This window comes from Mustela nigripes, chromosome X (genome assembly GCF_022355385.1).
Source record: "Mustela nigripes isolate SB6536 chromosome X, MUSNIG.SB6536, whole genome shotgun sequence".
Taxonomy (NCBI): domain Eukaryota; kingdom Metazoa; phylum Chordata; class Mammalia; order Carnivora; family Mustelidae; genus Mustela; species Mustela nigripes.
The window spans coordinates 1367750-1381702 of record NC_081575.1 but is presented as its reverse complement, the minus strand read 5'-3'; the positions used below and the strand labels follow the sequence as shown (position 1 = coordinate 1381702).

The 13953-nt window shown below is 48.3% G+C and overlaps 1 protein-coding gene across 1 annotated transcript; it reads right to left on the bottom strand.

Annotated features, from left to right (window-relative positions):
* Window positions 1-76: 76 nt before the first annotated feature.
* Window positions 77-11460, bottom strand: TEX28 (testis expressed 28). The gene is made up of 4 exons (XM_059385455.1): window positions 11449-11460; window positions 7188-7942; window positions 1029-1164; window positions 77-433 (listed from the first exon to the last, which is right to left on the bottom strand). The coding sequence occupies exons 1-4, from the start codon at window positions 11458-11460 to the stop codon at window positions 77-79; spliced, it is 1260 nt and encodes a 419-aa protein (XP_059241438.1).
* Window positions 11461-13953: the final 2493 nt, after the last annotated feature.

The window sequence follows — 13953 nt, the reverse complement described above, 5'->3', positions numbered from 1 at the left end:
GGAAGTGGCTCTCTGGGTTGGGCTGGCTGGACGCCCTTGACACCCAGAAGGCGGTACGAGCCAGCAAACCCAGACTTTAAGTCCCGTCTGATAGAGGCTTGGAGTCCTTGGAAGACAGTCTCCATCTGGAGGGGACCCAGGCCTGCCAGTCTGCGGCAGGGAGGGCGTGCCGCTTCTGCCAGGCCAGGGCCCCAAGACCGATGAGCATGAGTGTGGTGCACGTGCGCAGGCGAGAGGTCACCAGTGGCAGGGGACAGGCGCACACAGTGGAGACGAAGACCAGGAAGACGGCGGCCAGCGTGAGGAGCAGGCTCGCGCATCGGGACACAAACTTCTGGGGGCGGGTCCTGGAGCTCTCCATCATCTCCACTTGTGTGGCTCGTTGTAGCGTTTCAAGCTTAGATATGCGGTTCTTGAAAGTCTCCATGACCTCCTGCAGGTGACAAGAACGGCACCCCCACCCCATGAAGTGCAGTCACTCCCCTGAGTTCCTCAGGGGAGCACAGCAAACGTGGGCAAGCCAAAGACTTAGGAGGGAAGTCAAGAGCCTAGAGCTCTTCCATGCCAAGGGCCCTGTCCCTGCCCCGTAGCACCCGGTGTGGCTGAAGACTGAGAGGCTGGCCGGGCAGGAGCTCGCCAAGGACGGGAGTCCAGCTGAGGGTGCGGAAGACGGCGAGCCCAGTCGTCACAGGCGAGGGGAGCCCTACCCCGTGCTTGCTAACTCGGGCTCAAAAGCCACCCAGAGGGAGCTCCCCGCACCAGAAGAAGCTGCCGTGACTCACCAGCACCCCCCCCCCCCGGTGGCCCCGAAGCACCCCCAAGTATGAGAACAGCAGAGCCCAAAGCCCCAGTCCAGCTCAGGGGCGCAGCGCGAGCCGAGAGACCGGATGCTGCCAGCGCGGACACACGTGCCAGTTGCGACTGGTCCGTCTCTCCTCAGTTTGCAGGGCTTATCACTCTGCTTCTCTCACCCCGACGTCCTTCTCCCTGGCCACTTCCTTAAAAGCCCTGCCCCTCGAGGTTCTCACCCATATCTCCTTGGCTCTCTCGTAGGACAGATAGACCATTTTCTCCTCTGCGCTCGCCAGGCTCTGCCTGAGGCGGTAGATCTCATCCAGGCGCCCCTGCAGGTGCTGGTCCGCCTGCTCCTCCAGCAGCGCTTGTCTCGGAAGCAAAAGAGAAAGTAATCGTCGCATGCGCCCGGCCCACAGGCTGTGCTGGTGGTGAGCGGCCCTGAGTCAAGGCTGCAGCCGGGTTCCGACTGCTCTGTCATCCTCTGTCCTCCTCCAGGCCATCCTCAGCACGCCGCGAATGCACAGCGGCCGCACGCACACGGACACACAGGTCTGTTTCGCAGACAGTTAGCATTCCGCAACAGCTGTCCAAAACCAGCCACAGACTAGAAGTTGGAGAATTAAAACTCTAAACTGCCCACGCCTGCTATTAAATTCTCTGTAAGCTCCCAGCACCAGTGTTTGGTAAGCAGTACTTATTCCAGAAAAGTCTGCAGCTTACAGGGATGGAGCAGTCACAAAAGACTACATATTGTATGATTCCATTGACATGAAATGTCCAGGGGCACCTGGGTGACTCAGTCAGTTAAGCATCCGCCTTTGGTTCTGGTCACGATCCCGGCGTCCTGAGATGGAGCCCCAAGTCGTGTTCCCTGCTCCGAGGGGAGTCTGCTTCGCCCTCTCCCTCTGACCCATCCCTGCTCATGCTCTCTCTCTAAAGAGATAAATAGATAAATCTAAAAAAAAGAAAGAAAGAGATGTCCAGAATAGGCAAATCCATAGAGACAGAAACAGAGGAGCGGTTCCTGGTACTTGGTGGGGGGGGGGGGGGTGGGGGGGAGTGACTGCTCATAACATCGGGTTTCTTTTTGGAGTGATGAGAATATTCTGTATTGAGAGAATGTGATGGTTGCACAGCTCTGTGAATATATTAAAAACCACTGATTGTAAATGGGTGAATTTTATGGGATGGGAATTATATTTCAATAAAGCCGTTATTAAAACAAAAACAGGAACACCTGGTGGCTCAGTCGATTAAGTGTCTGCCCTTGGCTCAGATCATGATCCCAGGGTCCTGGATTCGAGTCCCACATTGGCTCCCCTCATTGGACTCCTTGCTCAGCAGTGATCCTGCTTCTCCCTCTCCCTCTGCCTGCTGGTCCCCCTGCTTGTGCGCACACTATCTGACAAATAAATAAATAAGATCTTAAAACAAAACAAAGAACTGTTGCATAACTTAGTAAATTTACTAATGATCATTGAAACATACAGTTAAAATGCTACATTTTATTGCATGTAACTTATACCTCAGTAAACCTCTTAAAAACCATGAACAGAACGTCACTAACCAGTATGTATTCAACCAGCCATGTATGTAAGTTGTAAAGCACCAATACACGCGTGGGAAGATGCAGGCCCAATGAGGACGGCGAGGTGGGCGGAAGGGGGCTGGGGTTGGGAAGGGTTAGGGGCGCTGTGACAGCTTCACGCGAACTTTGTAATTACTTCTTAATAAAATCACATGTGAAGCACATATGGTAAATGCGAAGATTTAAGAGGCCCGCAGGTGGCTACATAGTCTTGATCATGTTATCCTCTACATTTTCCCCGGGTTTGGAATTTTTCATAGTTTATAAAACACTTTAAGGTTCTTCATTTGGGCACCAGGAAGGATGGGCTGGAGGCCAGAGGCCATGTGGCTTTTAGTGACGTCTTTTAGGGAAGAGCCAAAGACAGAAAGGCTGTCCCATGGGTGTGGAGTGAGAGGTGACGCTGCCGAAGCAGACAGGTGCCGGAGAGCCCTGGGGACACAGAAGGGCTGGGGCGTGGTGCCCAGTCAGATCACAGGGCTCCGGCACTCACAGGGCATAACCAGGGGTGCTGTCGCACAGACAGGAAATACGAGGCAAGGAGGTCAGTTTCGTCCTGCTTCAAGCACTTGACCGACACCCAAACGGAGTCATCGCCCAGGCACGTAATGAGCCGAACAATCAGGTAATATTCCATTGGGCTCTGCCCTACTCCTTATGGAGAAGAGACAATGCCCACGGATGGGGAGGCAGTATGGTGCCCCCTTGAAAGGACATTCTGCATACCCGTCTCTCCATTTACGTGAAGGATTCAGACACAAGAGCGTTCAAGTACATGTTCATGAATATACTCTTCACGGTTATGAAGTCACTGAAGCCAATGAATAGATTCTTCATTAACATATTTATACAAACTGACAAATATATTCTTCAGTGCGTTCTGGAATAGATTATTGAATGAGAAAATGTTGAGTCATGACAGTACTCTAGTAGTCTCCCCTTGTCTCCGGCCCCCAGCCTCCTTGGCTGTGGCACTGCTGACGCTCCTCTTCGTCCCTCCGTTAGTCAAGGACTTCTCGCTCTCCCACTCATACAGCTGCAGAGGCAAATGGACCACTCTAGAAAATGCCCTTCCAGGGGTGCTCGGGTGGCACAGTCAGTTAAGCATCCAGTTCTTGGCTTTGGCTCAGCTCGTGGTCTCAGAGTCATCGGATCAAGCCGTACAAGGTCCCGCACCAGGCTCGGCGCTCAGCACAGAGTCAGCTGTAGTTTCTCTCCTTCCCCCTACCCCTCCCCTCCACGTGCTTGCTCTCTCTCTCTGAAATAAATGAGTAAGTCTTTTTTAAAAAGAGAGAGAAAACACTCTTACAAAGACAAAATGACAACCAGCCAACAAAAATGCCCTCCAATCTTCCCAAACTGTGAAACCTTCCCTCGCCAACACGGAATGTCCTAAAGCTTATCACTGTTGAAGAAGCGTATAGTTCTCGATCATTCCTGAAGACTGGTCTTCAGTGCACTGAGCTTGAAGCTAGTGGCTTGCAACTTGAAGAAGTCTGAGATGGAGAAAGTGATGTAGGAGGGATCAAGCCCTATGGGCAGGGTGGGGGTGATGCGGTAGGGACAGAATCGGTCCTCCGGAGCAAACGTGCAGTCACACGCATGCCTACAGGAGGGAAGCAGAGGGAGCTTCTACACACAGAGGAGAGGCCCACAGGAAGACAGAACAGAGAGAGATGTGAAGATCGGAGTAATGTGACCACAATCTAAGGAGCCCGGCAGCCACCAGAAGCTGATGCAAGAACGTTCGTGGCGGCTTTATTCATCACAGCCCCAGCCTGGGGGGCTCAGTCGGTTGGGCGACCGCCTTTGGCTCAGGTCGTGATTCCGGCCTCCCAGGATCAAGTCCCACATCGGGCTCCCAGCTCAGCCAGGGGTCTGCTTCTCCCCCTGCCTTGCTCCCCTCTCATGCTTTCTCTGTCTTTCTCAAATAAATAAATAAAATATTAAAAAAGAAAAAGCTCCAACCAGCAGCAGGTGAATGTGTAAACTAACTGTGGTGCATCCATACAAGGGAACAGTGCTAAGCAAGAAAGAGGTAACTACTTCTCCATGCAACTCCGATGAATTTCAAAACTCTTTCACCAGTGCAAGAAAACAGACAGGGGTATACACTGTATGATTCCAATTACACGAAATACCCAGAAAAGCCAAGTGCAGAAAGACAGAAAGCACATTGGTGGTGACTGGGGGTTGGGGCAAAGTGGATGGGGAACGATGGGGTCTCTCTTCAAAGTGATGACAATGTGCTGGAACCAAATAGAGGCGGTGCTTGCACAGTACTGTGAATGTCCAAAATGCCACAGAATTGTCCACTTGAAGATGAAGGAGTTTGTTTTGTGAAAGTCTTCTCAATTCAGAAATAAAAAAGCAAGCCCTCTTGAAAGCAAATTCAGCTGTGAGAAGTGTCATAGGACTTTTCAGCTTGAAATCTCATCTTGTGACACACCAGAGGAGACATGACAATTACAGGGGTCTGAGCGGTGCCCACACCAGTGTGTCTACAAGGTGACGCTTCAGTGACTTCAACACATACGGCATGACCGCATCTAGCTCACAAAGAAGTTTTTTAAAAAGATTTGAAGGACGGGGCGCTTGGGTGGCTCAGTGGGTTAAGCCTCTGCCTTTGGCTCGGGTCGTGATCTCAGGGTCCTGGAATCGAGCCCAGAATCGGGCTCTCTGCTCAGCAGGGAGCCTGATTCCCCCTTTCTCTCTGCCTGCGCTTGACCTACTTGTGATCTCTGTCTGTCAAATAAATAAATAAAATCTTTTAAAAAAAGATTTGAAGGAGATGTATGTTTTGAAATGGCATTGAGGGGCACCTGGGTGGCTCAGTGGGTTAAGCCGCTGCCTTCGGCTCAGGTCATGATCTCAGGGTCCTGGGATCGAGTCCTGCATCGGGCTCTCTGCTTAGCAGGGAGCCTGCTTCCCCCTCTCTCTCTCTGCCTGCCTCTCCATCTACTTGTGATTTCTCTCTGTCAAATAAATAAATAAAAATCTTTAAAATAAAAATGGCATTGAATTCCTGCACCCCCTTCACCTAGATCAGGAAGCCATGTGGCTGGGACATGTTGACATGCACTCAGGCTTGTGCCTCTCCAAAACTCCATTTCCCCATTGGTAAAGTGGGTGACTGAATGGTACAGGGAATAGGGGTACTTGCTCCCTGCTGTCACTGCTGTTATGTGAAGTCGTCTCCCACCCATTCTCTCCCTGTCTCCTGGTAAATCTGAGTCACACAGACCTGCTTCATCGCTTCTCGTGTATATTAATCAAGGTAGGCTGATTGCTGTAGCCAACAAGCTACTTCACACTCCTGTCACAGTCCAGTGGCAGTGGGGGCAGCTGTTCCAGAAGTGCAAGCTTGTAGAATTCATTGGGAATCCGGGAGTGGTAGGTGACCCTGCTGCCCCTCACTGCTGCTGGATTCTGATTTGCTTAGGGGTTAAGAGCTTCCAAGAACAAAGCAGTCCTGTTGGCCAAGGCAGGATGGAAACTTACGGGGATTTGTGTAACTGCCACTGAGCTCTAGTCTTGCTTTGTATAAAGCTTGGAAATGAATGGTATTTTGGCAAAGGGGCATTAAGAGTCTCGACATTTAAGATTTGGTTGCCGTGTCCTACAAAAATCACATCCAAAAGAGATCTATAATTCTGATTTGTTATCTTATTTGACAGCGGGTTGCCCCGTAATACTTGTTTAAAGATTTATTTATTATTAGAGAGAGAGAGAGCATGAGCAGGAGGATCAGAGGGAGAGGGAGAGAGACTCTCAAACCGGCTCCTTGCTGATCACTGAGCCCATCGTGGGGCTCCATCCCACGACCCCAAGATCATGACATGACCAGAAACCAAGAGTCAGATGCTTAACCGATGGTGCCACCCACCCAAGCGCACAACCCCTGTCATAGTTTGTAGTTGTCCTTTCTAGATTTGTCAAGCAGTGTTAACGCAGGTAATGTTTTCCTGAGAAAACATTAGAGGACCGATTCCCAAGTTTCTTTCCGTGCACCACCCCCCCAACACACACACAGAGAAGTACTAAGGGACTGTGAAGTTCTTACTTTACTGAGAATCTTGGTTCGTAAGTGAATCCCTCCCTCCACGGCCAGGCTGTTGGGAGGGTTAGAGCGAGCACAAGCAGCCCATGCCACAGACTGTGGACGTCAGGGGAGACTGTGGCGCCACTGAAGGCTGGCAGGACCCTCCAAGAGGTCCAGGTAGGCATGGGATGGGTCCTTCGAGAGACCGAGTATGCCTTTTTCTCCCTATTTGTGGGACCTAGTCTGGTCTTAGATGAAAATGAAGTTGACCCACCACACAGTGGGGAGAAAGCATTCCCCAGAAGACAAACATTTTCAGAATAAATATCCTATATGGGATCTTTGGCCCCAACTCAGCTACGAGCACAGGTGAAGGGACCGGGACTGGTGGGGCACCTGCTTCCCCTGCTCTATTATAGCAGGCGCCAGACCGCTCCCTGAAGGGCAGCGGGCATCTGCTGTGCTCCCCACCACCACACCGTTGCGGAGCCCCCAGCTTCTGGGACCACCGAGCAGGACCCCGAGCTGGAACCACGCTGGCAGCAGATGATGCAGGCCCGAGTGCAACAGCGGGCCGGGATGAGCCCTCCCCACTGTGGGGGCATCCCACTGCCCAGAGAAATACTCACTGGCTTCGCCCCCCTTCCCCTCCCGTGACCCTCCAAGTTCACATCCACGCTGCCCTTCACTCTCCTGCACACAGTCCTGGGAGGAGCGCTGTTCCCAGAGCTGGGGCAGCCGAGGGGAGGATCTCCCGCTCACCTGCATTTCTCTTCCTGAAGGGACACTAGAGACGCCTGCAGGTCCGTCCCATGCTTCTCCTTCAAGCTCTGATAGGACACCTGGAGGCTGAGGTGGAGCTCCCTGGCTGCCTTCAGGTCTTCCTTCATCTTCTGCAATAACAAGTTGCGCCGCTGGGCCACACACTTTGTCTCGGAGGGCTTCCCTGGCTGCGAGGCTCGGAAGTGACTCTCCAGGGGCACGTGTCTGACAACGTCAGACAGTTTGGTGGACAGGCCGTCTGGCCTGCTCGGCTTGGGAGGCTCAGAAAACGGGGTCTTCTCGCTGGGCTGCTTGCACTCATCCAGGCTGCTCTTTGCCTTCAGCGCGAAGCCCCTGGGCCTGCGGCCTTCCTGCAGCTCCTGCAGCTGCTGGTGGCAATGGCGCAGCCTTCGCTCGATCTGGGCAATGGTGGCAGAGGCGCGCTGGTTCACCCTCTCGAAGGCCTGCCGGATGTGGGGGGCCTGGTGCCGGTCGGCTTTGGACACCAGCTTGAGGTAGCCCATGGTGTTTTCATCCCGGCTGGCCTTCTCCACTCTCAGCTGCTCGGAGAGGTAGAGAATGCGGTGCCTGACACTGTCCTGTAAGTTCCGGGCCAGCTCCCCAGTTGGGAGACTGCAATGGCCGCTGGGGCCATCCTCGGCGGATGACAGGGACCTGCACGAGGGAATGCTGGAGGCAATGTTGGAGGGGACGTTGGAGGGAATGGTGGCACTTGAGCTCTTGCTGTCTTCCGCCTGCATTGGGAAACAAGAAATCATTAACAGGTACTTCTTTGAGCTACAAATAGTAGGACAGGACATGGAATTGCCTCATGCTAAAAATACTTAGGCATAAGCACAGATACTCACATATGCAGGATTTGTGCATTCAAGATGGGCCCAGCACAGATGAGGAGGTCAAGTTCAACTTCCAGGCACCTCTCCCCTTCTTTTCAGCACCTGACTTTTTTTTCTTAGATGTCACAACCCTCAGATCAAGAGTCGCATACTCCTCCAACTGACCCAACACCCGACTTTTTGCTCTATGAGTGTACCTCACTAGAACCCCCAGAATCTTCCTTGGCTAGAATCTTCCATGGCTAGAATCTTCCATGGCTAAAATCTTCCCTCCATATTTGTCCTATCTGTTCTTGGACTTCCTTTCTTCCAAGAAATACCAACTGTATTGGTATAAATCTCATTTTGTAAAGAACTATTCTGGTAAAGTATGGAATAAGCTTGCTCCCATCAACCCATACGGTTTCTTATATTGCTATTGCCAGGCAGATAGAAGAGGTAGGTAAGGAGATTTGCATCCTGACAGGCTCTTTTCTTCATTCAGTCATTCATTCAACACGTGATTCCCGAGCACCCACAACATGGTACAGAAGCCAGAAATGTTCCTTGCTCGTATAGAGCTGGTGGTGAAGTGTGAAAATGTCTATTGTGATGCCTATGAATGAGTCTCTTGCATGGACAAGTTAATAAACCACTCAGAGGGTCAGTTATCTCATCTCTAAAATAAAAATGCTTATAGCAGCATAGCTGGAACACAATGGACCAGGGAAGAATGAATGGTGATGAGCCAGGAAATGTAGGTGAAGTCAGAACGGGTGAAGGGGCGCCTGGCTGGCTCAGTCAGTGGAACGTATAACTCCTGATCTTGGGCTTGGGAGTTCAAGCCCCACATTGGGGGTAGAGATTATTTTAAAGTAAAATCTTTTATTTTTCTGCCAATGCTTGTAAACATTTACTAAAAAATAACTGTCTTTGTAAAGATTTTTATTTATTTATTTGAAAGAAAGAAAGCCAGTGAGAGGAGGAGCAGAGGGAGAAGCTCTCCCCACTGAACAGGGAGTCTGACATGGGGCTCAATCCCAGTACCCTGATATCGTGACCTGAGCTGGAGGCAGACACCCAACTGACTGAGCCACCCAGGCACCCCCGAAAAATAACCATTAAAAAAAAAATAGCAGGAAGTGGTATTGTTTTATATTTAAAAAAAAATCTTTTTAAAAAGCCTCTGTTCTGTTTCTACTTTTTTAAAAAAGATTTTATTTATTTGACAGAGAGAGAGATCACAAGTAGGCAGAAAGGCAGGCGGGGGTGGGGGTGGGGAAGCAGGCTCCCTGCTGAGCAGAGAGCCCAATGCGGGGCTCAAACCCAGAATCCTGAGATGGTGACCTGAGCCAAAGGCAGAGGCTTAACCCACTGAATCACCCAGGTGCCCCTGTTTCTATTTTTTAACTGTAAAAGCCTTCATAAACATTTTCAATCTGCAAAGGATTTCCTGGTGGTAAATCATGGGTGATTATATGATAATACATAGCTTGGTTCTGTCTATTTTATTGTATGCAAATTACACCTTGATTTAAAAAATGTCATACCATTATGCATCTAGTAGACTGGCAAAATTTAGACTAATAATAATAAATGTTGGCAAGGATATGGAACAACGGGACCTCTAAATCACTCCAGGTGGGACAGTAATTGGTACAAGTACTTTGGAAAAGCACTAGTAAATTGTAACATTGAAGACATGCATACCAAATGGCCCAGAAATTGCATTAATAGGTATAGCCTTGAGAAACAGGTAGACTAATTTCCCCAATAACCAACGACTAGAAACAACCTATCTGCCCATCAATAGTGAAATGTGAAAGTGAACTGTAAAATGCTCAACAATATACTACTATACAACAATGAAAATGAACTACAGCCTTGAAAACATGAACGAACAAGCATGATGTGTTGAACAAAAAAAGCTAAACACAAAAAAATCCTTACTCTCTATGGTTTCATTCACACAAAGTTCAAAAGCAGGCAAAACAAAATGATGTTGTTTAGGGACAGTAGACAACAAAACTATAAAGAAAAGTGTGAACATGGATAGCATAAACCTCAGTATAGTGACTCCCACTAAACTGGGAGAAGGGGAATTGATTGAAAGAGACATGTGGAGGCCAAGGTGCTTGACCCTAGTAATAGATACAAGCAAGTTCACCTTATCATTATTTCCTAAAATGTATGTTGATGTTTTCTGTGCCTTTATATATATATGCCAAATCTCACATTTTTAAAAGTTTTTAAATAGTTGGGACACCTGGGTGGCTCAGTGGGTTAAGCGTCTGCCTTCCACTCAGGTCTTGTTCCCAGGATCTTAAGATCGAGCCCCACACTGGGCTCCCTACTCAGCTGGAACCCTGCTTCTCCCTCCCCCACTATCCCTGCTTGTGTTCTCTCTCCATATATATATCAAATAAAAAAATAAATAAACTAAATTTTAAAAATAAAAGTTTTTAATGGTCAACAGATGGATGTATAGTGCATTAGAAATAGCTGAGGAGAGAATTAGAAAAATGCAAAACAGGGACACCTGGGTGCCTCAGGCAGTTAAGCAGCCAATTCTTGATTTTGGGTCAAGTCATGACCTCAGGTTTGAGAGATCAAGCCCTGTGTCAGGCTTTGCATTCAGCATGAAGTCTGCTTGAGGTCCTCTCTCTCCCTCCCTCTCTGCCTGTCCCCCTGCATGCTCTCTCTCTGAAAGAAATAAATAAAATCTAAAAAAAGAAAGTATCCAGAATGTAACACAGAGGGGACAAAGAAATAGAAAATTTGAAAAACAGAAGACATGGAAGATAGAATGAGAAAATCTAACAAAATGAGAGAATGGCAAGATTTTAAGAGATAATCAGGGGCACCTGGGTGATTCAGCAGGTTAAGCATCTGCCTTCAGCTCAGGTCATGATCTCAGGGTCCTGGGATCAAGCCCTATATTGGGCTCTCTGCTCAGCGGGGAACCTGCTTCCCCCTCTCTCTCTGCCTGCCTCTCTGCCTACTTGCCATCTCTGTCTGTCAGATAAAAAAATAAAATCTTTAAAAAAATAAAAAGAGAGATAATCACAAAGAACTTTCCAGGACTGATGAAAGACAGAACTCCACAAATTCAGGAAGCCAAATAAACCCCAAACAGGAAAACAGAAGTAAACCCACACCTAGACACACGACTTTAAAAACAGCCAGATTTGGGGCGCCTGGGTGGCTCAGTGGGTTAAGCCTCTGCCTTCCGCTCAGATCATGATCTTAGGGTCCTGGGCTTTCTGCTCGGCGGGGAGCCTGCTTCCTCCTCTCTCCCAATCTCTCTCTGCCCGCCTCTCTGCCTACTTGTGCTCTCTCTGTCAAAAAAATAAATAAAATCTTTAATAAATAAATAAATAAATAAATAAATAAATAAAAACAGCCAGATTTTAAAACCTGATTACCTTTAAAACCATGACCTTCAGACTGAAAGCTGACTTCTTAGCGGCATCAATGAAATCCAGAAAAGAGTTGAGTAATATCTTCAATATGCTGAGAGAATAGCTGTCAGAGAGAAAAAAATAGGTCATATTCAAATAATCAGAAGTCATTGTCTTCAGACTTTTCAGCAAAGCACTGAGGAACAAGAAAACAAGTAATGCCTCTGAATTTGCAGGGCAGGGGATGATTTTCCAACCTAGAATTCTACACCCAAACTGCCTACTGTAAGATTAGACTCAAGACATGAAATAACTGAAATCCTTTACTTCACCCGCATTCTTTCTCTGGAAGCTATTAGAGAAGGAGCACCACCAAAACAAGAGAGGGACCTAAGAACAAGGTAGAGATGTGATCTATAATACAGGTCAAAAGGATGATGGAATGATGGAAGGGATGCCCAGGCTGGCAGCTGGACGGCAAGTCAAAAAGCTCCAGGAAAGGGGCACCTGGGTGGCTCAGTCCGTTAAGCATCTAATTCTTGGTTTCAGCTCAGGTTATGATCTTGGGGTCCTGGTATCGAGCCCCGCGTCCAGCTCCACACTCAGCACGGAATCTGCTTGTCCTGCTCCTTCTACTCCTCCTCCCCACCTCTGTCTCATAAATAAGGAAAATCTTTTTTTAAAAAAGCTCCAGGAGAGGGGCGCCTGGGTGTCTCAGTGGGTTAAAGCCTCTGCCCTCAGCTCAGGTCATGGTCCCAGGGTCCTGGGATCGAGCCCCACATCAGGCTCTCTGCTTGGCAGGGAGCCTGCTTCCTCCTCTCTCTCTGCCTGCCTCTCTGCTTACTTGTGATCTCTATCTGTCAAATAAATAAATAAAATCTTAAAAAAATTTTTTAAAAGGACTCCAGGAGAGAGCACTCCAAGGAAATGAAGTGCATGGAATGCTGGGCATCTTTGGCCAGCTAGAGAGAAGACATAAAGAGCTGGAGGAATTGCTAGTCAATGAGAAGTAGTAGAAAAAAAGCAATGTGGTGGGAGGGGACAAGTATTAAGTCTAAGGTAAACAAAACAATGGGAGAGAAAAAAAAAGTCATCAAAGTGATGGCTCAATTACAACTAGTGTTTCCATGGACTTGATAATGTGAACACCAATGATCTAACCTAGATTACCTGTACACCATAATGGAAGGATTTGGAAGGGGGTGTGGGAGAGAGATATATTATCATCATCTTCTTTTTTTAAAAGATTTTATTTATTTATTTTGATAGGGACACAGCAAGAAAGGGAATACAAGCAGAGGGGGTGGGAGAGGGAGAAGCAGGCTCCCCACTGAGCAGGGAGCCCCGATGTGGGGCTTGATCCCAGGACCCTTAACAACTGAACCACCCAGGCGCCCCAGGATTGACATTTTTTGCAATAAACTTCGTAGAACCATTTAACTCTTCAAGCTGAAGGTTAGACAGCCATGGCTTTATTTTGTACAGGTGTAAGTTAAGAATGGTTTTTACATTTTTATTTTTTATAAAGTTTTAAAAAAGATTTATTTATCTTTATAGAGAAAGAGATAGCGCTCCTGATTGAGCACAAGCACAGGCAAGCAGGCAGCGGGGGAGGGGCAGAGGGAGAAAGATAATCTTAAACCAACTCCGCACAGAGCTCAGAGCCCCACTCAGGCATGCCAGTGCCCTGAGACCACAACCCAGGATGAAATCAAGAGTCAGCCGCTCAACCAACTGAGTCACCCAAGCACACCAATTTTTGCATTTTTAAATTGTTGAAAAAAATCAGAAGAGTATTTTGTGACATGTGAAAATTATAGGAGATTCAAATTTCAGTGACCATAAACGAAGTGTGATCGGCACACAGCTAAACTTGTTCATTTATGTGTTGTCTGTGGCTGCTTTTGTGCCACAAAACTGCACAAAGGAGACCACACGGCCTCAAAGACTTACTATGTGGCCATTTATAGAAAAAGCCGGTTGAGCCCTGATTTAAACTATGTTCATATAGGGGCACCTGGGTGGCTCAGTTGGTTAAGTGTCTGCCTTCAGCTCAGGTCATGATCCTCCTGGAGTCAAGTCCCACATCTGGCTCCTTGCTCAGCCAGGAGCCTGCTTTCCCCTTTCCCTCTGCCTGTCTTTCCCCCTGCTTTCTGCACTCTTTTTCTCCCTCAGTCAAAGAAATAAATAAAAGCTTTTTAAAAAAAGGAAGTAGGGGACACCTGGCTGGCTCAGTCTGTACAGCTCACAACTCTTGATCTCAGGGTTGTAAGTTCAATACACACATTGGGTATAGTAATTTCTTACAAATAAAATCTTTAAAAAAATAAAATATAGGGCACCTGGGAGCCTCAGTGGGTTAAGCCTCTGCCTTCAGCTCAGGTCATGATCCCAGGGTCCTGGGATTGAGCCCTGCATCTGGCTCTCTGATCAGCAGGGAGCCTGCTTCCTCCTCTCTCTCTGCCAGCCTCTCTGCCTACTTGTGTTCTCTGTCTGTCAGATAAATAAATAAAATATTAAGAAAATAAA

Excerpts from the sequence above, each read along its gene's own strand:
- TEX28 (XM_059385455.1), bottom strand. Across the intron at positions 1,165-7,187 it reads CTTCAGGAAGAGAAATGCAG|ACAAGCGCTGCTGGAGGAGC; the intron begins GTGAGCGGGAGA and ends TTTGCTTCCGAG. Across the intron at positions 434-1,028 it reads AGAGAGCCAAGGAGATATGG|GAGGTCATGGAGACTTTCAA; the intron begins GTGAGAACCTCG and ends TGTCACCTGCAG.